Source organism: Giraffa tippelskirchi, chromosome X (genome assembly GCF_054371585.1).
Source record: "Giraffa tippelskirchi isolate mGirTip1 chromosome X, T2T-mGirTip1v1.2.pri, whole genome shotgun sequence".
Taxonomy (NCBI): Eukaryota; Metazoa; Chordata; class Mammalia; order Artiodactyla; family Giraffidae; genus Giraffa; species Giraffa tippelskirchi.
The window spans coordinates 16,722,591-16,748,369 of record NC_137289.1 but is presented as its reverse complement, the minus strand read 5'-3'; the positions used below and the strand labels follow the sequence as shown (position 1 = coordinate 16,748,369).

Below are 25,779 nucleotides of genomic sequence, written 5' to 3'. Positions count from 1 at the left end.
TAGGTTGGTCATAACTTTCCTTCCAAGGAGTAAGCGTCTTTTAATTTCATGGCTGCATTCAACATCTGCAGTGATTTTGGAGCCCCAAAAATAAAGGCAGCCACTGTTTCCACTGTTTCCCCATCTATTTGCCATGAATTGATGGGACTGGGTGCCATGATCTTAGTTTTCTGAATGTTGAGCTTTAAGCCAACTTTTTCACTCTCCTCTTTCATTTTCATCAAGAGGCTCTTTAGTTCTTCTTCACTTTCTGCCATAAGGGTGGTGTCATCTGCATATCTGATGTTATTGATATTTCTCCCGGCAATCTTGATTCCAGCTTGTGCTTCCTCCAGCCCAGTGTTTCTCATAATGTACTCTGCATATAAGTTAAATAAGCAGGGTGACAATATACAGCCTTGACACACTCCTTTTCCTATTTGGAACCAGTCTGTTGTTCCGTGTCCAGTTCTAACTGTTGCTTCCTGACCTGCATACAGGTTTCTCAAGAGGCAGGTCGGGTGGTCTGGTATTCCCATCTCTTTCAGAATTTTCCACAGTTTATTGTGATCCACACAGTCAAAGGCTTTGGCATAGTCAAGAAAGCAGAAATAGATGTTTTTCTGGAGCTCTCTTGCTTTTTCGATGATCCAGCGGATGCTGGCAATTTGATCTCTGGTTTCTCTGCCTTTTCTAAAACCAGCTTGAACATCTGGAAGTTCACGGTTCATGTATTGCTGAAGCCTGGCTTGGAAAATTTTAAGCATTACTTTACTAGCGTGTGAGATGAGTGCAATTGTGCGGTAGTTTGAGCATTCTTTGGCATTGCCTTTCTTTGGGATTGGAATGAAAACTGACCTTTTCCAGTCCTGTGGCCACTGCTGAGTTTTCCATATTTGCTGGCATATTGAGTGCAGCACTTTCACAGTATCAGCTTTCAGGATTTTAAATAGCTCAGCTGAAATTCCATCACCTCCACTAGCTTTGCTCGTAGTGATGCTTCCTAAGGCCCATTTGCCTTCACATTCCAGGATGTCTGGCTCTAGGTGAGTGATCACACCATTGTGATTATCTGGGTTGTGAAGATCTTTTTTGTATAGTTCTTCAAGGCCAGTATAATCTTTGGAATAATTCCATTGCCTCTTCAATCCCAGATCATTTTTATTTCAGCTTTTATTTATGGACCAAAATGCCAGGTGCTATTGGAATCAACAGGACATAGTATTCTCTATTTTCAAGAATATTGAAAACCTCAAGGTCTTAACATTTTTTTCCCAGTACAGGTAGTTACAGACCTATTCTAACTCTGGTCCCTGTGGTAGCTAGTATTCTTCTAGTTTCAAGCATCATACTAAAAATTTCAAAGGAAGGGAAGTATTCCTTTTCCCTGTGCTCAGTTGCTAAGTCGTGTCCAACTCTTTGAGGCCAGGCTCCTCTGTCTGTGGAATTCTCCAGGCAAGAATACTGGAGTGGGTAGCCATTCCCTTCTCCAAGAGATCTTCCTGACCCATGGGTCAAACCCGCATCTCCTGCACTGCAGGCAGATTCTTTACCACTAAGCCACCAGGAAAACCCAAGCATTTAATAAATAACAGCTATTGTCATTATTATAATCATCATCATCATTGTCTTAGTCATGAAGGTATTTGTTCATATCTCTGGCTAAACTAAGCCAATTAAATCTGATGCCCAGGGCCTATCCCAAAGCCTCTGAATCAGAATCCTTGCTTATCTGTATTTTTAATTGCTTAACAAGTTTGTGATACTCTCCAGGGTTTAAGTACCTTTGCTATGGGAAGCTATTTAAAGTTTGTAAGTAGGGGCTGGGCAATCATATTTGTGTCTTGGAAATATTACAATCACTCTGACAGAGTGGAGAATTGATTTGAGAGGGAGACTGGCCATAAAGACAAGCCAAGAGACAGTTTTGTAGATGAGAGATTTAGTGAGTATGACTTAAGACCCAATGGCTATGGAGATGGACAGGTGGATGGAGAGGATGGATTCAGAAGATTCCCATAAAAAAGCAACACCAATCATGTTCTAGAAGTGATAATGAAGTTTTTAGAGAAAAGATCATAGAAAGCATTATTTTATTATTGATAGAGCATTGAGCTTGGAAAGTAAGCATAAATTAATCAAGGAATCAGTGAAAACTACGTTTACCATCTCTGATTTTTATTTTTATAAGTTATACAGTTATGCAAATGTGAGTATAAAATATGTTTATAAATTATATTAAATTGTCTCTATTAAGAGTTTCTGCAGTAAACACAGAAACAAAAAATGAGAGGGGAAAAGTGGTTGTATTCTGTATCACAGTAAGTATTCAGTTGGGGAAAAGAAGTATTTATAAGAGTGATCCACTGCCCACTGTGCCATGAAGGCAGGTGAAAAGAAGTATTAAGTAAGCATGTAAAATAAAATATTTGCATTTCAAAAAAATTCCAAGTTGGAAGGTCTTGGTGACTGCTAAGATATGAAAGTGAGAAAGACTGGAGTTAAGGGTCCTTTCCAAGTCTCTGACTGTGACCTCTATATAAGCAGCAATATGTTGATTAGCCACTGACATTGTTCCCCACCAGAGGTCCCCCCTCTATTTTTTTACATTTTGACCACATCTCACAGCATGCAGGATCTTAGTTCCCCCTCTTGGGATCGAACCTGCACTCCCTGCAGTGGAAGTGAGGAATCTTAACCACTGGACTGCCAGGGAAGTCCCTGAGCCACTTTTTCTATCCTTTACATTAACTGGCAAGTGCCAGGCCCAGAGAAAATGTTTACTGAATACTGAATCAAATATGGCTGAAGAGAGTCAAGGTCCCTAAGACCTTTGTTGCAAACAAGCTTTCTCTTTATACTTCTGTGCAATGGCTCTAATTCCAACGTTAGGAAAATCTTTTCTGCATGTCTTAGTCACAGGTGCCAATTCTTAAATTAATATATACTGGAATTTAGTCCCCACAGTAGCTGTGGAAAGCCTCTTTAAAGGGTTGTTCCTATTGAATAGAATGTGACAGACTTTCAAAATGTTTTATTTAGCTAGTTTCTTCTTCTTTTTCAAGTGTACATGAAGACTTTGGGAAGGCCCTGGGGGAAATGTGTATTGGATGCCAGTCCTAGATCAGGCTGTGAATTTTGTTTCTTTTTTCATTGTAGAACTGCATTTAGGGAGAGGGTGGGGGAAAATGGGCTTCTCTGCTTGTCTTGGACTGCCTCATTCAAGATCCTGTAGTTGGTTTGTCTTTTTGTAATGTGTCTCCTGACCTAATGAAAAAAGGTTATGAAGTTTAGAAAGAAACTAGGACATTTCTAGTACTGGTTTAGTACTTTCTCTGTCCTGGAGCAAACGTAGGCAAAGACACCAAAGGTCCCATCTCCCTTTTTCTATCCTTAAGTTGTAGTACCAGCAATTGAGTTGTAGAAATTTTTTTTTTAATTTCTCCAGATCCTTTGTTGTTGTTATTGAGTCACTCAGTTGTATCTGACTCTTTGCAATTCCATGGACTGCAGCCTGCCAGGGTCCTCTGTCCATAGGATTCTCCAGACAAGAATACTGGAGTGGGTTGCCATTTCCTCCTTCAGGGGATCTTCCCGACCCAGGGATTGAATCCATGTCTCTTGCATCTCCTGTATTGGCAGGCAGATTCTTTACCATTGAGCCACCTGGGAAGCCTGCTCCTTTACATTGCTTTTAACTTGTGTGGTTCAATGGCCCTTAGAAATTTCCACACCTTTCTTAATATTTAATGTTTGTTTACAAAGAAGGAAGGAAGAAAAAGAAAGAAAGGAAGGAAGGAAGCATTGAAGGAAGGAAGACAGATAAGCTAGCCCAGAGGTTCTGAACCCTGGTTTCATAGTAGCAGGACCTGGGGAGTTTTAAAAAATCTTGACATTCAGGCTGCATCTCAATCAGTTAAGTAGCATAGCTGAGGGTGTGACCCAGACAATAGTATTTGTTAAATCTTCCCAGGTGATTCCAGGCTACAGGTGATGTTGAGGAGTTTAGTCGAATAAATCCCAAGTAAACATACTTTTCAACCCCAGATCAGAACATCAGTGATTGATCAGAACATCATTTCTTAATTTATGGGACTAATATGCAGCAAGTGGAAATCAGGAGTGTTTTAGATTCAGAGACATATGTTATCTCATGAACCTTTGAAGTTGGATTCAGAAAAGGGAGACAAAAGTAGGAATAGGTACTATCATCCCCATTTTTCAGCTTAGAAAACTGAGGGTTGGCAAGACTCTCACTTGCCTAAGATCAATAAATAACCAACAGAGGACATTTGTGTCCCTCCAGAGCCCATAATCTTATCACTATACCATGTGTGTGTTCAGTCACTAAGTCACATCCGATTCTTTGCAACCCCATGGACTGCAGCACGCCAGGCTTCCCTGTCCTTCACTATCTCCTGGAGTTTGTTCAGATTCACGTCCACTGAGTTGGTGATGCCATCCAACCATCTCATCCTCTGTTGTGCCCTCTCCTCCTGCCTTCAGTCTTTCCCAGCATCAGGGACTTTTCCAACGAGTCGACTCTTCTCATCAGGTGGCCAAAGTGTTTGAGCTTCAGCTTTAGCATCAATCCTTCCAATGAATATTCAGGGTTGATTTCCTTTAGGATTGACTGGTTTGATACCATATTAATTGACAAGGAGCTGTAAAGAGTGGGAGGGAAATGGTATGATGGTATATAGGATGGAAAGTTATTCTAAATTTAGAAATTGGCATAGAAAAATGTAACAAACCCTGCCTAAAGCTTTCTGTGATCTTGCTATTAAGATATCTTCCTAGATGATTGACTTGTCTTATGGTGCCCCATTTAGACTGTGGGATTTGGAAATCTTATTAGAATTTTCTTCAATTAAGTCATTGAACATTAAGGTCATTTGAAAATTTATTTTTATAGTATGAACATCAATGGAATTCTATGTTAAAGAAAAATTTGTCCATAATCATGTCACCCTAAAATAGGAAAGTATCTTCTTTTGTTTATGCTGTGCTCTAGTCTACAGGTTTAAAGCTTATGTAATGTTCTCATAGGTGTGATAACTGGAAGTTGTTTAAGACCTGGCTTTTTTCACCTAATACCATATTATAAAGATTGCCCCAGGACTTCCCTGGTGGCATAGTGGATAAGAATCCACCTTCCAGTGCAGGGGACATGAATTTGATCCCTGATCGGGGAAGATTCCACATGCCTCGGATTAACTAAGCCCCTGTGCCACAACTACTGAGCCAGTGCTCTAAAGCCTGTGAGCCACAACTACTGAAGCCCACAAGCCCTAGAGCCTGTGCACCACAATAAGAGAAGCCATTGCAATGAGAAACCCACACATTGCAATGAAGATTAGCAAAAGCCTAAGCAAAGCAACGAAGACCTAATGTAGCCAAAAGTAAAATAAATAAATAAGTTATTAAAAAGATTGGCCCATGCTGCTTTTATATATCTTTATATTTGTCATTTTTAAATAAGAAAATCAAACTAATCAATTAATTTGGCTGCTCTGGTCTTAGTTGTGGCACATGGAATCTTTTTTTTTTTTTTTAGTTGCTGTATGTGAACTCTTAGTTGCAGCACGTGGGATCTAGTTCCCTGACCAGAGATCAAACCGTGGCCCCCTGCATGGGGCGCTGAGTCCCAGCCAGTGGACCACCAGGGAAGTCTCTATGTTTGACATTTCTGCTGCCTCTCTTATTTCATCTTAGTCCATCATTTAGCTAGTCACCTATTTGGGGGCATTTGGTTTGTTTGTAGTTTTGCAATATTATAAATCAGTATTATGAATATTTTTTGCATGACATTTTTTTCTCTATAGGATCATTTCTTTAGGATAAATCCCCAGAGATGGGATGTTTCTCAAGCTTAATAATATAAAACTTTCATTTAAAAAACTAATATATGCTCTGATTATATAAGTAAATAGATTATTCCTGCTTTAAAAAAAATTATTTATTTGGCCATGCCAGGTCTTGGGGGGGGTACACAGGATCTGTAGTTGCCACTCGTGAACTCTTGTGGCATGTGGAATCTAGTTCCCTGACTAGAGATCGAATCTGAGCCCCCTACAGTGGGAAGTGGAATCTTAGCCACTGGACCACGAAGGAAGTCCCAAGATTATTCCTGATTTTGCTATGTATAATGATAATGGTTATTTACATTTTCCAAATTGAAGCAAGTTATACAAAGTTTATTGTGTTAGAAAAGTAGCCTTGGACCTTTTTGTATCTGTTCTGAAATAGAGAATTTAAGCTACTCATTTTTTGCTTTGGTTAGAGACCGGCAGTGTTCAATCAAATGGATTCTCACACCCCTTTGCAGGTGACTGCCTCCAGCCCTGCTGCTCATCCTCTTTGCTCAGCAAGAGAGCCTGGTGATTTTTACTGGATAAAGTACAAGTCTTGAGATGCAGAGAATCAGTACTCCCTCTCCAAACTGACATGCTTTGCATTTTTGAGAAAGCTATTTTGATTTTCTATAATGTCTGGTTAACAAAGATCTTTCTCATTTTGTTTCAGGAACAGTTGGATTTTTTTCCTGTTTTATTTTTATTTATAAAATATACAGCGTGGTGAAAGTGGATTAAAGAATGCCCCCAAAGGCTTCAAGGCACGTCACCCTTGCCTTTGAATATGTATCTGTATCTTATATGAACATCTACAGAGATACATATGCTTCCAATTGCATGCTTTTAAATATACATCAATTTAAAAATCTCACTGTCTGGCCTCAGTTTGTGTAACACAAAATGCGATTGTATGGGAGAAAAATCAAGGTGGCAAGTAGGTTTATTCTAAGTACTATTTTCCTGAAATGATACCATAAAAGGGTATTTAATTTAAAACAACCAGAGCAAGGGAGGCACTTTTTCTTAATTTAAGTACACTGGTTTTTCAGTTGAGAAGGTTTTTTCCCCTTCTTTTTCTTCCTTGTCTGTTCAGAGCATCAGAACTATTGTCAAATAAATGTTAGATAAAATGTGACATTTTCCAACTTAAGTTGATTGTACAAACAATATTACACTTTTGTATCTGAGTGATCACTTAAAAATATCCATTGGTTTAGCATACAGAATTTATGCAATACCAGATACTGTTGTCTCAATTAAATCTGTACATTCCTGGTTGTTTAGTTGTCTATTGTTTTTGCTTGCTGCCCTTGGAGAATGTGCTGCGAATGTGCAAGCTTGACTTAGTTGTGTGTAGATAACAAATCTTTGGAGTCAATTTTTTTGGCTTTATTTGCTCCAACTAGACAATAGTCAGGTGTCACAACTCCCCAAATATTGGAAATTTGTATTGCAAATATTCTTTGAGCTTGCAGTTTTGGGGGAGACGGCATAAAATTCATACATTGTTCTGCGATAAATATTATTGATAAATATTTGTCTTATTGAGGTAAACATTTAAACACCATCTATACATACCCTTCAACTCATGAATGTTCTCAAAGTCACCCTCAAGCTGAGGAATACATGTTGGTGTGTGCAGGGATCAAAGAGGTGGTGTGGCTCTTGAAGGGGAGTCTGGAATGAAGAGGGACAACGTCAGAGAATTGCATTCTGAAAGAGAGTAGGAGAGGGAGAAAGAGTTGACTAGTTGCACTGGGGAAGAAGAGACTCATTTGGTCGCCTGTAGTAGGCCTTCTTCTATATTGGAAGGAGCAGGGTTGTGACTGGGGCCTGGAGCAGACTGAGGGGAGGAGTGGCTACAGACGGTCAAAGGTGTCCCTTGACAGTGGGATTTTCAGATCCTCTCAGCCCTCTCGCCTTCAGTCTCATAATCGAAGGCTGACCCCTAAACCCTGCCTGAGAGGAAGAGCTGTTATGAGGAGATGCTTTGGAACCAGTCCCCTTCTCCTCTAAATACTCTGCACTAAGCATTGTTCTAGCTTCAGGGGACTCGGCTCCTACCAGGTTTGCTGCCTGATAGTTTTATCTGAGTTCACTTGGTTGCACTGGTAGCTAACTAGAAGGTATTAGTAAAAGAATTTCTGTAGCAGGAGAAGGTCACTGCCTGGTGGGCATTCACAGACCAAGGTTAAAGGTGACTGTGTGAATAAGGCAGCCATCTTTTAACATTTGAAATACAGCATGTAGGTCAGTATTCAATTTAATTTTGGACTGAAAATGGAGAAGGGAGGGCACTTTCTTTTGATTGAAATGGGCATGGATAGCTCCCTGAACCTCTGTAGGGCTGCTTCAGAGGTACAAGGGCGCAGCTCCTTATACCACCGCTGATAAGATTTGGAGAAGAAGGGCTACCAGTAGGTCAAGCACTTGGACTTAGAGGAACTAGTAGACTCTTTAAGTTTTAGACATATTTGTTTGTCTCATCTGTGCCCCGTGTTTTCATGTCATGATTGGTGTTAGAGGCAGAGCCATTTACTTAAACTGGGGCTTGAGGGAACATGCTCCTGCCTCTTGTTACATAAACCCTGGTGAGTTGGAGCTGCATTGTGTGTGTGGAGGGTGGTGGTGGTGGTGAGAATGGTCTGTGTGGCTTAATTGTGCCAAGGGAGGTGTCCTGGTCATGAGCTGCAGGACAACAGGGCCAGGAGCCCAATGGGGGTGATCTAGGTGCTGGGCAGTACTGTTTGTTAAAGCCTATTCACTCCCACCCCGCAACCTCATGGCCTTGGGAATAAGGCTGGCATTTGGGAGCCCCACAAGCCATCTGGCCCCATTTTTCCACTCTGCCCACCTACCCTCAGTTTGCCGTTTTTTAAAAATTTTATATGAGAGTATAGTTTTTTAAAAATATTTATTTATTTGGCTGAACTGGATCTTGGGGCTTCCCAGGTAAGGCTCAGTGGTAAAGAATCAGCCTGCCAATGCAAGAGAGGTGGGTTCAATTCCTGGGTTGGGAAGATCCCCTGGAGGAGGAAATAGCAACTCCACTATTCTTGGCTGGGAAATTCCATGGACAGAGGAGCCTGGTGGGCTACAGTCCATGGGGTCACAAAAGAGTTGGACATGAATGAGCGACTAAACAACAAACAACCAGGTCTTAGTTGCAGCATGTGGGATCTTTAGTTGTGGCATGTGAACTCTTAGTTGCAGCATATGAAATCTAGTTCCCTGACCAGAGATCCAACTTGGGCCCCCTGCATTTGGGAGGGTAGAGTCTTAACCACTGGACCACCAAGGAAGTCCTTATATGAGAGAATAGTTGATTTACAATGTTGTGTTAGTTTCAGGTGTACAGGAAAGTGAATCAGTTATGCGTATACATATATCCACTGTTTTTTAGATTCTTTTCCCATATAGGTTATTACAGAGCATTGAATAGAGTTTCCTGTGCTACAGCAGGTCCTTGTTGGTTATGTATTTTATATATAGTAGTGTGTATTTGTTAATCGCAAACTCCTAATTAATCCCTCCTTCCACCTTTCCCGTTTGGTGACCATAAGTGTATTTTTGAAATCTGACCACTCTCACTTTGGGAGGGCTAAGCAGATTCCCTCTTCCAGCAAGCCCCTGAAGACCACTCCCCTTCCCACTGCTTATTCCTTATATTGGAAAAACACAATGCAAAAATATTGGAGCCCACATATTTCATTCTACTATGTACTCTGATTAGTTTCTCCCCTGTCTCCTCTGTTCAACCAAAAGAGAAGGGATGGAGAAATAGTTATGTGTCTCCCTCCCTTATGTTTTTCCCATGGAGCTCGGAACAATAACCAGATACGCATTAAAATTAGACTTTATTTAGCATATTTAAGAAGACTATACCAAGGACAGATTAACAGCACCTATTTAAGAAACACAGACATTACTCAATAATATTTAGTTAAACCACAAACATCAATCTCTCTGCATTCCCCAAACAGGAGTCCATTATTCCTGTCCAGCAAGAACATGTGCTGTAACCATTTTAGAAAGGATCCAATTGAAGTCAACCAATATATGAAACCTTGTCCTTGGGCAGAGTCTCTGAGACTCATGATCTGTGTAACAGTATTGATGTATGAATTTGATTGGGGTGTGAAGGGGTTTCTCTTCTTGCTGGGGGGAGGAGGATTAAGTCCACCCTTTTTGTGCACCTGAAGGTAAGCTGTGCCAGTGGGAACTTGGCCTCAGGATTATAGTTTGGCAATCCTTTGAAAAGGCACTTTTAAATTTCAAATACTTTTTGAAAGGAAAAGGAAAAATTCAAATTCAAAATACTAAAGAAAACTGTTTATTGACTGAATGCATTTTCCTCCTGCTTTCCGTCTCAAAAACAGCGCATAAAATTTGTTATTAAAAGGCAGTTTTAGAAATTATTCTATATATATATATATATATATATATATATATATATATAGCTTTTAGCTTTACTATTTTTATTCTTAAAATATAATGAACTCATCTCATAGTTCTCTTTTCTTGTCTGATGCAAATGCTGCTGCTATATGATTATAATTCTCAAACATCTTAGCTGCGACTCCCGGAGGAGTCCCACTACTTCTTTATCTATTTACCCATCTAAGCCCTTCTCAGGCAATCAATCAAAGAAAAAAAAACAGAGCAGCCTTTTTCTGGTTTGTAGTACTGCTTTGGGAGGGGAGAGATGGTCACAATATACATCTGCTCAATGCAAACTGCCAGTTCACGGTCAGGTACTGGTTGGATCTTGAGAGTACATCATTCTTTCCATCCTGCTAACAGGATTCCAATAGCCTGTCCTGGGGTCTTTGCTTTGTAAGGATGAAAGGATTGTCTTTTTCATTTTACATTCTATACAATGAATGGAAAACAGGCGTGCCAGTGCCAAGCATGTCGTGGAACTGCCAGCGAGGACTTCAGCCAAGACGATTAAGTCGCCGTAATGACCAATTGTACCAGAATCAGTTCTCACCTGTCATATACTGTACCAGGGATTTAAGAAATGAAAGGCACCACTTCCTGCCACCCCACCTTGGAGCCTCTTCTACATCCTGTAGTATACACTTTAAAAAGAAAACTTTAAACACAAATATACTATGTTCTACTTCAGAAACTGACCAAGGTGTGGGTCACAAATAGAATTGTGCATGCATTTGATTAACTAACTTTACATGGACGCACTACCCATTTTTGAGGGTGACACAATCTATAGACACATACAGTCTAATATCTAGCACCTTATCTCCAAGAACACATATTTTATATACAGTAATAGCTTACATTTAGAAGAATTACTACAGAACAGAATACACCACTGTAAAGGACAAAAATACCAAAAGTTTTAACATCAAAGTTGTAGCACAGATGAAGGGGTGGGGAATCCACTCAACTTTGAAGCACCAAACTGAAACCAATCTTGTTTTTGCGTGTATTTTAGAACAAGAGAGATCCAGGAAGGAATCCTCGGCCATAGCAAACCTCTTGTGAGTGTACAAGTTACTGTGTTTTCCCCCTGGTGTGTAGACATTGAGATAGGTGAGCTTTGAGAGACAGTGATGAGAATATTTGACAACTATTGGCAACCTTCACTGACCTTGAGGATTCTTACTCTACTTTTTAACAAAGGGCAGTGAACTTTAGTTGTGGATTTTAGCTTTCCTTGTTCTTCCTTCAGTCAGCTGTGCTGCTTTTAGTAGAAGACTGCTGTAAGCAAGCTGGGCCTTTGCCTTAGAGGAAGAGATTGTAAGTAACTGGAAAGAATTTATGACAAGGGTCTCTCTCCTTTTTGAATTCTAGCTATGATCTGTTGTTTGTGGCTCACTGCTTCTGTCTCCTCATGCCTCAACTTGGAAGGGCTTTGAGAGGGGCCAGGAACACCTGTCTGGCCCATAGAAAAGGAGAGACAGAGATAAGGACTGAGAGGGTTAAAAGCCATGACTGACCAGACTTTCTCTCCTTATCTTGGTGACTGGCTCACAGCCACCTGTTCTTTAATCGTTTGTCTGCTCTAGAGGGAAAAGACATTTTGCTTAGAGAAGCCTCTCCTGACAGCACAAGGGTTTGTCTTAAAGAAGAATACAACAAAAAAGATATTCCGAGGGGAAAACACTTCTTTTGATTTTTTTTTCCTCAAAATCTGGGAGAGGGCAGTTATGAGAAAAAAAAAATACAGTCCACAAGTTGACACTGGTACTCTCTTTGATCTTAACGACCTCTGAGGGTTTTACTTTGGAGCATTCAAATGACCAGATGATGCGTAATTTTTCTATTCCAAACGGTCTATTTCAGACAGTTTTAAGAGCATTTTGGCAAAGTCTAAAAAGAAAGTGTAGTTTAATCTTATATGTTACTCTTTAGGTAATATGAAAAAATCTTTTGAAGTAACTTTACCTAGCTTAATTGGCTAATTATGTAGAAAATAAGGCAGTATCAGGCACCTTACAATTTTATAGGTAATTTTTTTAGTGTTTTTCTTTTTTTGCTGAAATAATTGGACAGTATCTACAGAATTGAATGTGCTCCCAAAGATGTGTGGTAGTGGGTGTTGTTTGATAAGAAATGAGGTGCCTACTCCCTCCTATGATAAAATGGCAGTTTTCCTTACCTGCTGAATTTGAAGTAGATATCCCCTCATCTTTAAATTGGACTGGAGTTGGGGGAGGAGACAGAAAAACACCTTTAATTGCTGGTCCCTCTGTTTACTTCTGTTCTTCCCTGCTTCATGGGCCCCCGGGTCCCTGTGAACCTGTCAGCTCTGGGTGGGAAGGGGATGAGCGGGGGTGAGTGAGCACACAGAGCTTCAAGAAGGGCCAGCACAGCAGGGGGAGGGGGTGAAGGCAGTGGGCATGATGGCAGGAGGTAGGCAGGGGGCTGGAAGTACACAGGACTTCCAAGCAGCTGGTATTTGTGGTGCCATAGAGAAGATGGACCCTCACAATCATAAAAGTCACAGAAGCCTGGGGCTTGCTCCTTATTACTGCCTTCCCAAGCTTGTTGAAATTGGTGTGTTAGTCAAAGCACCTGCGACTCCTTGGCAAACTGGATGCTCTATTATTTTTAAATAAGGAAATCATTAAATTGGAAACCACATCATTTCAAAGTCTGGTTTGTCTGGCCCCTGGACTTTAATGGGATTTTTACTGCATGTATGAAGTGGCCTTGGCAGAAGAATACCTCCTTTAAAAACATTTAGGGAAAGCTATTGCACACGAGGATCTGTGAGGCTAATGATGACTTCTTAGCCTTCTTCTTCTGTGTGTGCTTTCAGATTTTCAAATGACAAAACAGTATGTGCAGTAAAACCTCATTAAGTTGATAGTGTTTTATTCAAAATAGCATACAATTTGAAGCAGTTGCTATCTCCAAGCTCACTAGAGGCCCTATTGTTCATTAAGAAGATGTCAGCAAAGCAAAATGCTCGTAATTCAAAGGTCCTCTTTTCCCAGTCTCCTATTTTCAAAAGGTTTTCAACTTTAAGAAATCCAATTTGCTATGAGAATGGACAATGACTAAATTAGGGAAAAGAGGAACTTGAAAAAGGAAATTGGTGAGTGTTGGTGCCCTGGAGGATGCTGTGTGTGTTAAGTGAACTTACCACACTCGAACAGGTTCTGCTTCCATTTGGATTTGGGATTTTGGCAAACAATTTTCTCTGATACACTTTGAAGGGGTTGCGCTTTAAAAATAAAACAAGAAGTTCAGTTTCAACAACATATTTGGAGACACTTATGTTTGAAAACCTGTTTCCTACCCAGGTAAGCATTTCTACTTAAAGGACAGGCTACCACTACGTCAAACTCCTTTGACCATGACTGATCTTCAAGGCAAAACCCCTCCCCCCATAGAAGGATTGGTCTCATGGACCATTTCTTCACCCAGAAATCCTTTGAGGACAGACTGATACAAGAGTTTGGCAATAAATTGGTATCATAAATTTATGACTGTTAATTCACATTTTGGTAGAAAAATAAATGATTTACAAAGGTAAACTTTAGCCCCCATGTCTTGTCTGAATTACCACAAGTTCCAAATTATTGGGGTTGAAATCAATATGATTTTCACAGATATATCAAATTTATGGGTCAGCTCAATGCTATTTGGGTCTATCCCCAAATTTATTTCCTAAATTCTGAACATGGCAATGCCAAATTCCATGCAGACTTATTCACGGCCCAAATACACTGACTGCTGTTTACCTCTTCCCCCTTGAGATGCTCATGCTGGAATCTGTCAGGAGGAAGAGATAAAATATAAGTGAGCTTGGCTTTTAAATGAAAGAAATTTCAGTTCTAATACAGACATGGTCATCACACAAGAATGAGACTAAACCCTGAATATGGCCATCTTTATATACACCACCTGATCAACCATTTTTTCCATGAAATACTCTTTCCTCTCCCTCCACCCATATTAACATTGGATTTCTGCCTGAATACTTTATCACAGAGTTGCTTTAATGTGATCTTCAGGAGGATCAAAACACTGTCTTGACCATTTTTTGGTTCCATGTTATTTGGTCATGTCAATATGGTCTGTGCCCTCAGAAATACACAAGTATATAACCACTCAAAGTGATTTCAGGGTTTGGGATTTGAAATTTCTTCCTCTGTATTGACCCTAAGGATGATTTAGATATTGTAAAGTTTTTCCCAAAGTGATATGCTGCTGCTGCTGCTGCTAAGTCGCTTCAGTCATGTCCGACTCTGTGCGACCCCACAGACGGCAGCCCACCAGGCTCCGCCATCCCTGGGATTCTCCAGGCAAGAATACTGGAGTGGGGTGCCATTGCCTTCTCCGCCCAAAGTGATATACTTCTACAGAAATAATGAGGATAAGTCTGACCTGAATGCTTCGATTTAGCATTGTCTGGAACAGGTCAGGTAATAGGCCAGGTACTGAAAAAGCATCCTCTATGTTATTTCCAACTCTTATTTTTCTCTGCCACATCTGTGGAGAGCTTACAGGTTTCAGAGATGGTCGCAGGTGGAAAAGACTCATGGGTGTGCCTGGATGAAGGAAAACATTTATCCTGCCTTACTTTTGCCCCATGTGGAGATCATATGTCTTGTTTATGATCTCAGGGACACAAAAGACATTTCTAGTGGGCATATCTCTCTTGATTGGCAGTGTGAGTTTTGTAGGACAAGTGACTGGCAGAGGTGATTTGGAGGATTCTCATGAGCATCTCAATTCAATCACAAAGGGAAAATTGTAAAACAGTGGTGATTTCTGTCCCACTATTATTCAAATAGGAGACAGAAAATAGTTCAGTGTCAACAGACAATATTCTATTTGCATAAAACAGTTGTGGCCTACACCCATGCCCAAACCCAGGATTTTATAGAAAAAAGTCAACCGTTTAGCCCCACAGATGTGTGATTTTCCTATCTTCTCCCTTGGACTAGCTTCCCATTTCAAACATGCTCTATTATCCTCTTTCACTTTTCTGGATCCCTTTGGAGGATATAGAAACCTTCTTGGTCTTTTAACTACACAATGTCCTTAGTTTCTGTAATAGTCTTTGCACCAGATTGTGGGGGCTCTTCAGTCTAGAATTTGGCTAATACATTGATCAGTCGGTCAGGTTCTGCTTCCTGGGCTCCATGAATGACTTGGTCCATTGCTTTTCTTTCAGTTGAACATACACTGGAGCCCTTCCCATGAGCTCACAAGTCCTTAAGTTCACCAGCATCATCTTCCTGTTCCCTCAGAGCAAAAACTGATACATGGTAGCTCTGGGGAGACAGACATAATACCAAGCACGGGTCCAAATTGGATAGCCCTTGTTGCTTTAAGAAATTTAGAGCCTAATAACTTTTTTTTTGGGGGGGGGAGAAATTTCAGTCAGAATCCTCAAGTTCATTCTTTGAGGGGCACAATTTTTAGGGAAGACCCCAGTTCCTACCTCTTCCATATATGTATCTACCTTGTGGTGAGAGGGGTATGTGCAGAACCTTTGCCTGGAATGGTATGGGTTGGCATTAACGTGATTGTGGATGGTCCATTTAAGAGAAGCTGCTCCTGTGTTCTGTGAACAGTTCAAGGTTTACCTTAGAATCAACTTCAAGGCGAAGTGGCAGAATCATGAGAAGGGATGATCTTGCCTTCAGTTCCACCCTCAGTGCCGGCTTCGGTTCCAGGCAGGTCTGGGTGGCTGTTTTTTTGGGGGGGCTTCTCCTTGCAGAAGAACTTCTTCAGCATATCCTGGATCTCCTTCTTGATGGTCTTGTGCATGTAGCCGTAGATGTAGGGGTGGATGCAGCACTGCAGGAAGAAAAGCCAGATAATTATGGTGATCACCCACTGGGGTACCTTGGTTTGGACATCCACCCACACGGCCAGGACTGCTAGAAAGCAGTAGGGCCCCAGGGACAGCACGTAGGAGAAGATGATGAGGAAGATCACTTTAGCAGCTTTGCACTGGTAGCACCTGGGCAGAGGGGGGTCACCGTTGCTGTTTCGACGACTGGCTGGGAGACTCTCTGGAATGTTCACCGCCTCGATGTCATCCTCGCTGAAATGGAGGTCATCCTCACCAAACTCTAGGTCATCTTCACCCAGGTCAATGTTGCACTGGGTGACCTCTAGGCGGCCCTTGTCTGCCTTCCTGCTGCTCTGAATTGTGGAGCTGCCTTTGGCCACCAAAGAGTTGCTTTCTTTGACCTCTTCACTGCCAGTGGCCTCCATGCTCCCCTCACCGGTCTCCACGCTCCCTTTTTTGGCCTTCCTGCTGCCCTCCTTGGCTTCCACGCTGTCCTCCTTGGCCTTGACCTCACCTTCATCCTGGCCGTGGAACTCACTCTCACTCTGGAACTCATCCTTCTTGCCGCCTTCTTCGTTCTCATTCTCCACCCGGTCCTTGGTTCGCACTTCCAAGCTGTGGCTCTTGACATTGTAGAGCAGCGCATGCTGCCGGCGGGCAGCCCCAAACACCACAGAGTAGCAGGCAATCATGACAATCAGCGGGATGACGATGAAGGACACGACACTGACAATTGTGTAGCTGGGGCTGGCCCCCCAGATCATGGAGCAGAGGGCATTGCGCTCGTCGAAGGTAGCCTGGCCCCAGCCATAGAGTGGGGGTGTGCTCTGCAGGATGGCCACAATCCAGGTGCCGTAGAGGAGCAGGTAGCCCCGGCGTGGGGTCATCTTCGCCGGGTAGGAGAGAGGGTGGATGATGGACAGGTAGCGATCCACGGACACCACCACGATGGTGTTGACGCTGGCGAAAGCGAACAGGTGAGTGAGGCTAACCAGGGCAGTGCAGAAATGGCTGTTGAGGGGCCAAAAGATGGGTACGGAGGTGGCCACCACCCAGGGGGCCACGAGCGAGATCTGCAGCAGGTCAGTGACGAGGAGGTTAAAGATGAAGCGGTTGGTCACCTGCAGCAGCTGAGGCTTGCGCTGCAGCACGAACGCCAGCACTATGTTGCCCACGAAGGAGGCAGTGAGGAAGATGAGCAGAACGCTCGAGCGGATGATGCCATGCGCCAGGCTGATGGGCATTTTGGAGAGGGGCATGCACGCATGGCTGCTGTTGTTTTCGCGCGTGCTGTTGGTGCAGGTGGACGCCATGGCGACAGGTGCGGGCGTCGGCGGGCGGCGAAGGGGTGCACGGACCACACTCAGCGCCTAGGCTGGGGAAGAAAAAACCACGCGGGCTGGGTTAGTCCCCCTGCTTGGGGGGCGGAGGTGGGGCGGGCGCTTCCACGCCGGGCAGCAGCGCTGCAGGACCCCAGCCCCAGGGACCCCGCGCGCGTGGCCCCCGTCTCTCCCCCCGCGTCCGGGCAGTTTCTTTAAATCCTTCTCTTACTCTCTGGGTCTCTCTGCCTCTCCCTCTTTTGGGGGGTTTCCAAGACACCCCTCCCACAGCTGTCTCCAGCTGGCGTGTGCGTCTCCCACACTCTCTGGGGATCTCGCAGTTTGGGTTTCTCCAGAGATCTGTCCCTGGGCTCTCCCACTAGTGCCTGTGCGCGCCCGCGCGCGCTCCATCCCCGCCTGTTTACGTGTGTACACTTGTCTTTTTCTCCCCAGAGTCTCTAATTAGCGCAATTTTCCTGCATCTCGTGTATGTGTATGTGTGCGTGTGCGTGTGCGTGCGCGCGTTACCGGTTTTCTCTGTCTCACCCTTGTCCCTCACTCTGGGGTCTGTCCCTATTTCTCAGACTCTCGCCAGCACGTGGGCCCTGTCTGTCCTCTGCCAGTCTGTCCTTCTCCTCTCACCTCCGTTTCTGTTACTCCCCTCTCGCCCTCCCACTCGCAGTCAGCTTCTCTGCCTCAGTTTCTCTCTGTCTGCTTTTGCCAGCGCACTTACTCCGTGGCTGTGCGCGCGCGCGTCTCTGCGTCTCGCCGTCTTTCTCTGGGTCTTGTCCCTGTCTCTCCTTCCATCTCTTTCTGATGCCCTTTCGTTTCTGTGTCTCTGCCAGTCACTGTCTCTGTCGCTCGCTAGTGCGTGCGCTTCTGCGTCTTCCCCTGATGCTGTCTCGTCTCCCCACTTCTCTCCCACAGTCTAGTTTCCTGACAATCTCCGTGGGTCCCCGGTGCACCTGTTCAGTATCGCTCGCTGAATGTGTGTCTCTGACCATCTCCGCATCTCTCCAGCTCTCCTGTCACCGTGTCTCTCTCTTGGGTTCTGTCTCTCAGCGTCTCCCATCTCTCGCTGCTCTTGCTCTGAATTTCTCGGATCCTCTTCCCTTTGTGTCTCTCCCTGTTTACCCCCTGCAGCTTCTATCTTCCCCGCGCCTTAAGTTCTCTGCTGATCACTATCTGCCCGTGTCCCTCAGGATCTACTCCGTGTCTCCTGATTATCTCTGCCTCTGCGTTGCTCAGACTCTTTCCAGCGCGTGCACTTAAAGGGAGTCGGCTTCTCTGGCTCTCACTCTCTTCTCTGGGACTCTCGCGAAACACTTTTTTTGGTATGTTTGAGTGTGTGTGCAGTCTCTCTTACCATCCTTCTCCGATGATCTCTCACCTCGGTTTATCTCTGGCTGGATCTCTGTCTCTGATCTCTATCTCTCCGTCGACTTTATTTTACCATGGAAACCAGCTGCCGCCTTGGCCGCCGCGGGCTCTGGCGGATAAACCTCCCAGTTTCTCACAGCGCAGTAGCGCCTGGATGCAGGGGGGGGATGCCTACTGCAGACGCCTTCCCCTCCCAATTCGGCATCCTGTCTGCATTCTTCAGCCCACCTGGCCTCGGCAGTGGCGGGTGGAGGGATGTGTGAGCTGGGGAGAGCCGGGAAAGAGGCGGAGGTGGTGGGGGAGAAGTCTGAGAGAGAGCGCGCAAGCGATTGAGAGGCAGAGAAAGAGAATAAGAAAACATCAAGAGACAGAGACAGAAAAAGATGAGAGACAGAATGAGAGCCACCCAGAGACAGAGAGAAAGAGAGAAAAGAAACCTAGAGTCAATGAATGAGCCAATGAGAGACAGAGAGACAGAAGAAGAAGGAGAGACAGGGCAAGAGACGGGGGGAAACAGAGACAGAAACAATTTAAAAAGAGAGGAGGGGAAGCAGAGAATGTGAGAAAGAATGAGAACACATCAAGACGATAGGGGTAGGGGGCGAGGGAAAGTGCGAGTGAAAAAGCGAGGGCGAGGGACTGGCCGAGAAGGGGCCGCGCCGGGGCTCGGGGCCAGGGGACCCCGCGAGGGGCAGCGCAGTCGCCGTCGGGCCGCGGCGGACGGGGCGTCTGGGGCGCCAGAGCGCGGGGGTCCGGCTGGGCGCGGGGAGCGGGGCCGGGCCGCTTACCTGTTGCTGCCGGGGGCGCCGCGCCGCGGGAGCTGCGTGCCAGTCCCTCGAGACGCGGCGCGCTCGACCGGGCGGCCTCCCGAGGCGCCGGCGGCCGCTAGCTGGAACCCAGCGGCGCGAGCGGCGAGAGCCGGGGCGCCCGAACCCGCACGTCCGGCCGGCGCGGCGCGCTGCGAGCTCTGAGCGGCGGCGGGGGCGCGCGGCGTCTTAAGGCGGCGCGGGGCCCTCACCTTGCGGCGCCCCCCTCCCCCCCGCGTCCGCCCGCGCCGCTGACGCACGAGGCCGCGGGCGTCCGGAGGAGCGGGCGGGCGGGGGGCACTGCGTCGGGCCCGCTTAGCGCCGCTCACCCCCCCCATCAGCGCCCCGGGCGGTCCGAGCTCACTGGAGACCTCACAGACAGGGGAGCGTCACCGGGTCTGGTTTTCCTGCCCACTAGCCCCCCGGATTTCGGTCCAGGGCCAGGCCCCAGAGTGGCACGCGTCTTCCGAAGAGAAGCAGAAAGCTGGGCTGGGGCCTGGGGCCTCGACCTTGGAAGACCCTCCTCCCGCCCTCACTCCCACCCTCCCTCAAGTATGAACCTCCCCAGGACTCTGAGAGGAAGTGACTCTGATATCACCGATTTGCCACAATTTGCTCTAGCTCCCAGTAAGAGGTAAAGAGCAGTTCCTTTCCTGTAGGCCTTGGGAGCGTTTCCTCTAAGACGAGCTGCTCAATTATCCACTCTAGTATTTGATTGAAGTCTATCTGTAAGTCAGTCTCTTGGTCCACCCACCCCCAGATACTGTGGGAAAACTGTTTACACAGAGAATACCGCCGAATCCTTACCCCAGCCTTGTGAGATAAGTGCTGCTATTATCTTCATTTTTGTAGAGACAGAAGCAGAAGCCGAGCGAGATTACCCGACTTGCCAGAAGTTCAAGTAAATGTACCTGCTCTGTTAACTAGGGGCTTCCCGAGTAGCTCAGCTGGTAAAGAACCCGCCTGCAAGGTGGGAGACCTGGGTTCGATCCTTGGGTTACGAAGATCCCCTGGAGAAGGGAAAGGCTACCCACTCCAGTATTCTGGCGTGGAGAATTCCGTGGACTGTATAGTCCATGGGGTTGCAAAGAGTGGGACATGACTGGGCGACCTTCACTTCACTATTAACTAAGACTTTCTGGGCCTCTCCCAAACACGTGCACATCGATTGTTTGCTCTTTACCAGGCGGGCAAACACCAGACTGTGACTCCCTCTGCCTTCCAGAAGAGAGAGTCGTGGCCCAGGAAGGTGGTCCAGACGAGGGGTTGTTTTCATCTGGTTACCAAGGGATGATGAGACGTCTTCTGGGCATGACAGAAGGGGAGAATGTGTTCTTCTAGAAGGAGATGCATGGGCAAAGAGGGCTGCAGCAGAGAGCTGGGTGCCAAGAGAGGCTGCAGCATGGTGAATGCCAACAGGTGAGCCAGAAAAATGGAGTAGGGGCAAATCCTGATGGGCCCTGAATGCCAGTTTGGACTTGATCCCGAGATCCGTGGAGGGCCCTTGAGGATATGTTTTATTATGCACAGTTTCAAACATGCACAAATATGATGAGAATCATCATATAACTCCCCGTTGTTCTCACCATGCAATCTTAACAAGTATTTTGCCATTATTGTTCACTGATTTTTTGAAGGTTTAATAAGTGAAAACAATCAGAGTATAAAATTAGATACTATTTTTTGTTTTGGTTGTGCCACAGCTGCTTGTGGGATCTTAGTTCCCTGACCAGGGATCAAACCTGTTCCCCCTGCAGTGGAAGTGCAGTGTCTTAAACACTGGACTACCAGGGAAGTCCCCTAGATACTTTTGTTTAAAATGGCCTATATGTTTTTTGTACATGAATTCAGAATATGAAAGTAGATGTGTTGTAAGTTATCATCTAGTATATGATAAGATTATATATTATTTAAAAATGATTTTCAGTTTTCACTGATGGTTTCTCTGCAGGGCCATGTGGAAAGAGTTCTGTTTTTCCAGGGTCTCCTAGAAGCAGAGCTGGGGTTGGGAGTGGAGGGGGCAAGACTTTGACTGGGGGAAGAGCACAAAGAAGGCTGTGGCAGGAGATAAGACAGTCTCAACAGGTCACAATGAGGGGGCTGAGCATAGACCCCTAGACAGGCAAAATTGACAATGGAGAGGAATAAAGACAGGGAGGTGCTGGGGAGGGTCTAGGATGATACAAGATTCTGAGTTGATTGATGGGATGGATGGAGATCCACCCCTCCCCCCACTGCACCCCATGCCTTTGGGCAGAGACACAAGGCACGTGTAGAATCAGGCCCCAGGATGTTCTTTGGATTTCAAGTCCTATCATTTGCTGTAGATTTCTTGTCTTTTTTTTTTGGAGGCGTGGGCTAGGCCTGTTTTTATCTTCCGAAGTTTGAATGGTGTAAATGTGGTTGTTTTTCTTGGAGACAGTTTCCATGATAGTCACTCACAATTATTAATTTCTAGCCTCACACTGGCCATGGTGCAGAATCCTGGGTGGCATGAACTGTCATGTAGCAGTTCACTCATACTCTGTATTTTATAATCACTTGGGAGACTGTCAAGCTGGGAGAAATGACCAGAGACAAAGGCTAGTCTAGTCTGTCCTGCTCTTTCTTCTATTTCACCATGCTCCTGAGAGTTTCCTGGACTGCTGGGATCCAGCAGGGCACAGGGAGAAAACCTCTCGGTACATGTCAGAAGTAAGTGCCTCAGAGAAGTGGGCTCATGGAATCAGCAGCTACACCCCTTAGTGCCAAGGGACATGATGGAAGAGCTTGAGTGCAATGAGGCCTCTGCACCCAAAGTCAGTCTGCCTGCAGGAGACAGTACAAAAGGTCGGGAAGCCCTGAGGAAGAAATGTAAGCCACTTTTCTTTACAGGGAGTTGTTTGAGGGTTGTTAATCCTCAGGTGTCTATTTCTTCTTTTTTTTCCCTCCAGGCAGGAGCAGAGTTGGTGTCCTTGAATTTCAAAGGCATGCAAGTATCAGCATCCCAAGTCGAGGTATGTGGGGGGCCTTGGGGAATGTGGATCTGGCTTCAGGCCCTGCAGGGTCTGATTCCAATGGCCTTGGGAGAGCCCTTCGACTGACAAGCTTTGTTAGATTCTGTGGAGGTTCTTTGGGATGAGACAGAGAGAGTCTGGGATGATGGCACCAGAAGTCACCTTAGCAGCAGAGATAAGATCAGGCTAGTGGTGTTAATGAAGCAGAACTGGAGGGCAGGAAGTTACTAGAAAGCCTCTAGGGCCTGATGACAATCACAAGCTGCAACACCAGCCAGCAATGTGCCAGCCCAGTGTTCCCAGAACTTGTTCACCTCATCAGACTGCCCCGATGGATGTACCAACTGCCAGGTGAGGGAAGTCAGAGGCCCAGGACCCCGTCAGGTATTGGTTCCAGTAACAGTGGGAGTGCAGGAGTCCTTCAGCACCTACCATGTGCCAAACCATATGTATGCTTGCTTTATCCTATTTAATCCTTGAGGAAACTCTGCACATTAGAGATTAATACAGTATTTTTAGAATCCAAGACATCATATACTATTAAGAATAAAAAACTGCAAATTTAACCTTCACACCACTGCTGGCAATATGCATCTTGATTGCAAAGATGCTGAAATGCAAAGAGAAATGAGCTTTAGAATCAATATATGCCAGTACCCTCCCTGTCCTTACAGAGAGGTTAAGTAACTTTACCCAGGGTCACATAGCAAGTAAGTATTGGAGCTGAGATGTAACACCTGTTCTGACTCCAAAGCAGGAGCATATCCTAGGTTGCTTCTTGGAAGAGTCAATAGGCAGGACAGAAAGAAAAGTTCCCAGAGACCAAGCCCAGAAAGAGTTTTTGAATCCAGATGAATAGCTAAAATTGTGGGAAGACAAATGCAGTTGCAGTGATAATGGCTTCTTTCTGTAGGATACATGGTTCCCATCCGTGGTGAAATGACTAAATTAGCCAATCTAAATTCTAAGTCACACTGTTTCCTGCATAGTGAGTTCATAATAAGTCAATGGGGAAAAATATATGGTTTTGTTCTGGAGTGCCTATCCATGGGGATATTTTAAGTTTTTCAGTGTTATGAGCTGCTCTGGTATTCACTTTAGGCCAACCCTAGGGGTTGTGATTGCAAAAATCACATGAAATTAAATACCCTCTGGGTGTGGGCTAATTTTTCCCACTCAGTGGGCTTGGACAGGACAGAAGGTCTAGATTTCCAAGCTGTATCTATCCAAATAAAATGGCTTGGAAGAAAAAATCAGCAGAAAATAACCAGATGGAATAAAAATAAAGAACAGGAGACATGATTTCTAATCCTAATTCTGTGGCTAAAATTAGGTGTGTGACTTTGGGAAGATACCCTTCCCTTTCTGATCTCAGTTCTGTTAATCCACCAAATGAAGTGGGGGTAGTGTTATGTAATCTCCAAGGATCCTGTCAGGTTTTGACTGATTCCATCTATTTTATATCTTGATGTAATTAAAAATCCCCAAACTAATCCACCTCAACTATTTAAAAACTGAAAACCGGATCTCTGCCTCTGGCCATGGATGAGTAACAGGGGCTGAATTTATCCTTCCATCTTAACTAACGAAAAAAGTAGGCAAAATATATGAAATAATGGTTGTCCCACATTGGAAAATAGGATGTGCAGGACAGTGATTGTCAAGGAAGGGGAAACAAATGAGGTGAGCCCTACGATTGCCCAGTTTACTACCTAGAGAAAGTTTACCAGCTGGGAACCCAGGCTGAGCCTAAAAGTCTGCCTAAGCTGAGAAGACAGAGGTCAGAATTCAGCGAGGTAGATAAGGGTGGGTAGAATTTGCAAGGGATGTTTCAGAGAGGAGCTTCCCAGAGAGAGAGCTCTAGAGACCTGACTCCAAAAGTGTAGGTGGAGTGATTTCTAGAGCTCACAGAGGACTGGGAATAGCTCAGTTTCCCAACAGCCAGAGAGAAGAAACTCGTAATATTCAGGGCATTAGACTGAGTACTCAGAGAGGATTACCTCAGCAGTGGAGCCAAGTTAACCTTGGTGTAAAGTTTGTTCTGGTTCCATATCAGTTCAGTTCAGTTCAGTTCAGTCGCTCAGTTGTGTCCAACTCTTTTCAACCCCATGAAACACAGCATGCCAGGCCTCCCTGTCCATCACCAACTCCCGGAGTCCACCCAAACCCATGTCCATCGAGTTGATGATGCCATCCAGCCATCTCATCCTCTGTCGTCCCCTTCTCCTCCTGCCCTCAATCTTTCCCAGCATCAGGGTCTTTTCCAATGAGTCAGCTCTTTGCATGAGGTGGCCAAAGTATTGGAGTTTCAGCTTCAACATCAGTCCTTCCAATGAACACCCAGGACTGATCTCCTTTAGGATGGACTGATTGGATCTCCTTGCAGTCCGAGGGACTCTAGAGAGTCTTCTCCAACACCACAGCTCAAAAGCATCAATTCTTTAAAAGCAAGCTTTTAAAGACTTGAACTGTTTTCAAGTATCTTTACTGCAACTTAAAGAAAGGCTCAGAAATATTTAAAGGAGTACAAAATTCTCTAGCACACAAGAAGGTAAAATTTGCAAAGTCTGAAATCTAATAAAACATTATAAGGCATGCAAAACAGGAAAATACAACCCATTATAAGAAGAAAAATCCTTTAATAGAAATAGACATGGATGATGAAATTGGACAACAAAAAGTAAAATGACTTGAAACATGTATTTTGTATGTTTAAGAAGGTAGAGGAAAGTGTAGGCATGTCAAGGGGAGACAGAGAAGATAGAAAATAGATTTAAATCTTACTTCTGGTGATGAAGAATATAATATCTGAGATAAAAATGTAATAGATGACATTATGCTGCACATTAGATACTGCAGCAGAAAAGTTTAGTGAACTTGAAGACATAGAAACTGTTGAAAATGGAGAGAAAAAAAGAGAAAAATTATAAGTAGAGAAACAGTGAGCGGTGGGACAATTTCAAGTAGCCTAATATAAGTGTTAAGTGGAGCTCCAGAAGAAGTTAGGAAGACAGAAGCGTTAATTTGAAGAGATAATCACTGAAACTTTCCCAAAGGTAATAAAAACTGTAAACCCACAGATCTAAGAACCCCAACAAAACTCAAGCACAGGAAACATGAAAACCATACCAAGGCACATCACAATACTTACTGTTTCTCCAT

The 25,779-nt window shown here is 44.6% G+C and overlaps 2 protein-coding genes and 1 long non-coding RNA gene across 5 annotated transcripts in view; 2 read left to right on the top strand and 1 right to left on the bottom strand.

Moving 5' to 3' along the window:
* Positions 1–6,702, top strand: part of LOC145536168 (transmembrane 9 superfamily member 2-like) — an 86,696-nt gene extending 79,994 nt beyond the window's left edge. For 2 of the 3 annotated variants that reach the window (XM_081564911.1, XM_081564910.1), the window contains exon 17: positions 6,505–6,702. In XM_081564911.1, coding sequence (XP_081421037.1) covers positions 6,505–6,572 — 68 coding nt within the window. In that variant the 3' untranslated portion in view covers positions 6,573–6,702. Of the gene's footprint in view, positions 1–6,483 lie in introns of all 3 variants that reach the window. The other variant, XM_081564909.1, reaches the window with a different exon arrangement.
* A 4,590-nt stretch (positions 6,703–11,292) lies between these two features.
* Positions 11,293–25,519, top strand: LOC145536167 (uncharacterized). Its single transcript, XR_014075679.1, has 3 exons — positions 11,293–11,338; positions 20,847–21,040; positions 22,555–25,519. It is a non-coding gene; the product is annotated as an uncharacterized LOC145536167 (long non-coding RNA).
* Positions 15,918–17,429, bottom strand: GPR101 (G protein-coupled receptor 101). The gene has a single exon (XM_081564256.1). The coding sequence runs from the start codon at positions 17,427–17,429 to the stop codon at positions 15,918–15,920; it is 1,512 nt and encodes a 503-aa protein (XP_081420382.1).
* Positions 25,520–25,779: the final 260 nt, after the last annotated feature.

Coding starts and splice junctions, on each gene's coding strand:
- GPR101 (XM_081564256.1), bottom strand. CDS start 17,429: ATGGCGTCCACCTGCACCAACAGCACGCGCGAAAACAACAGCAGCCAT.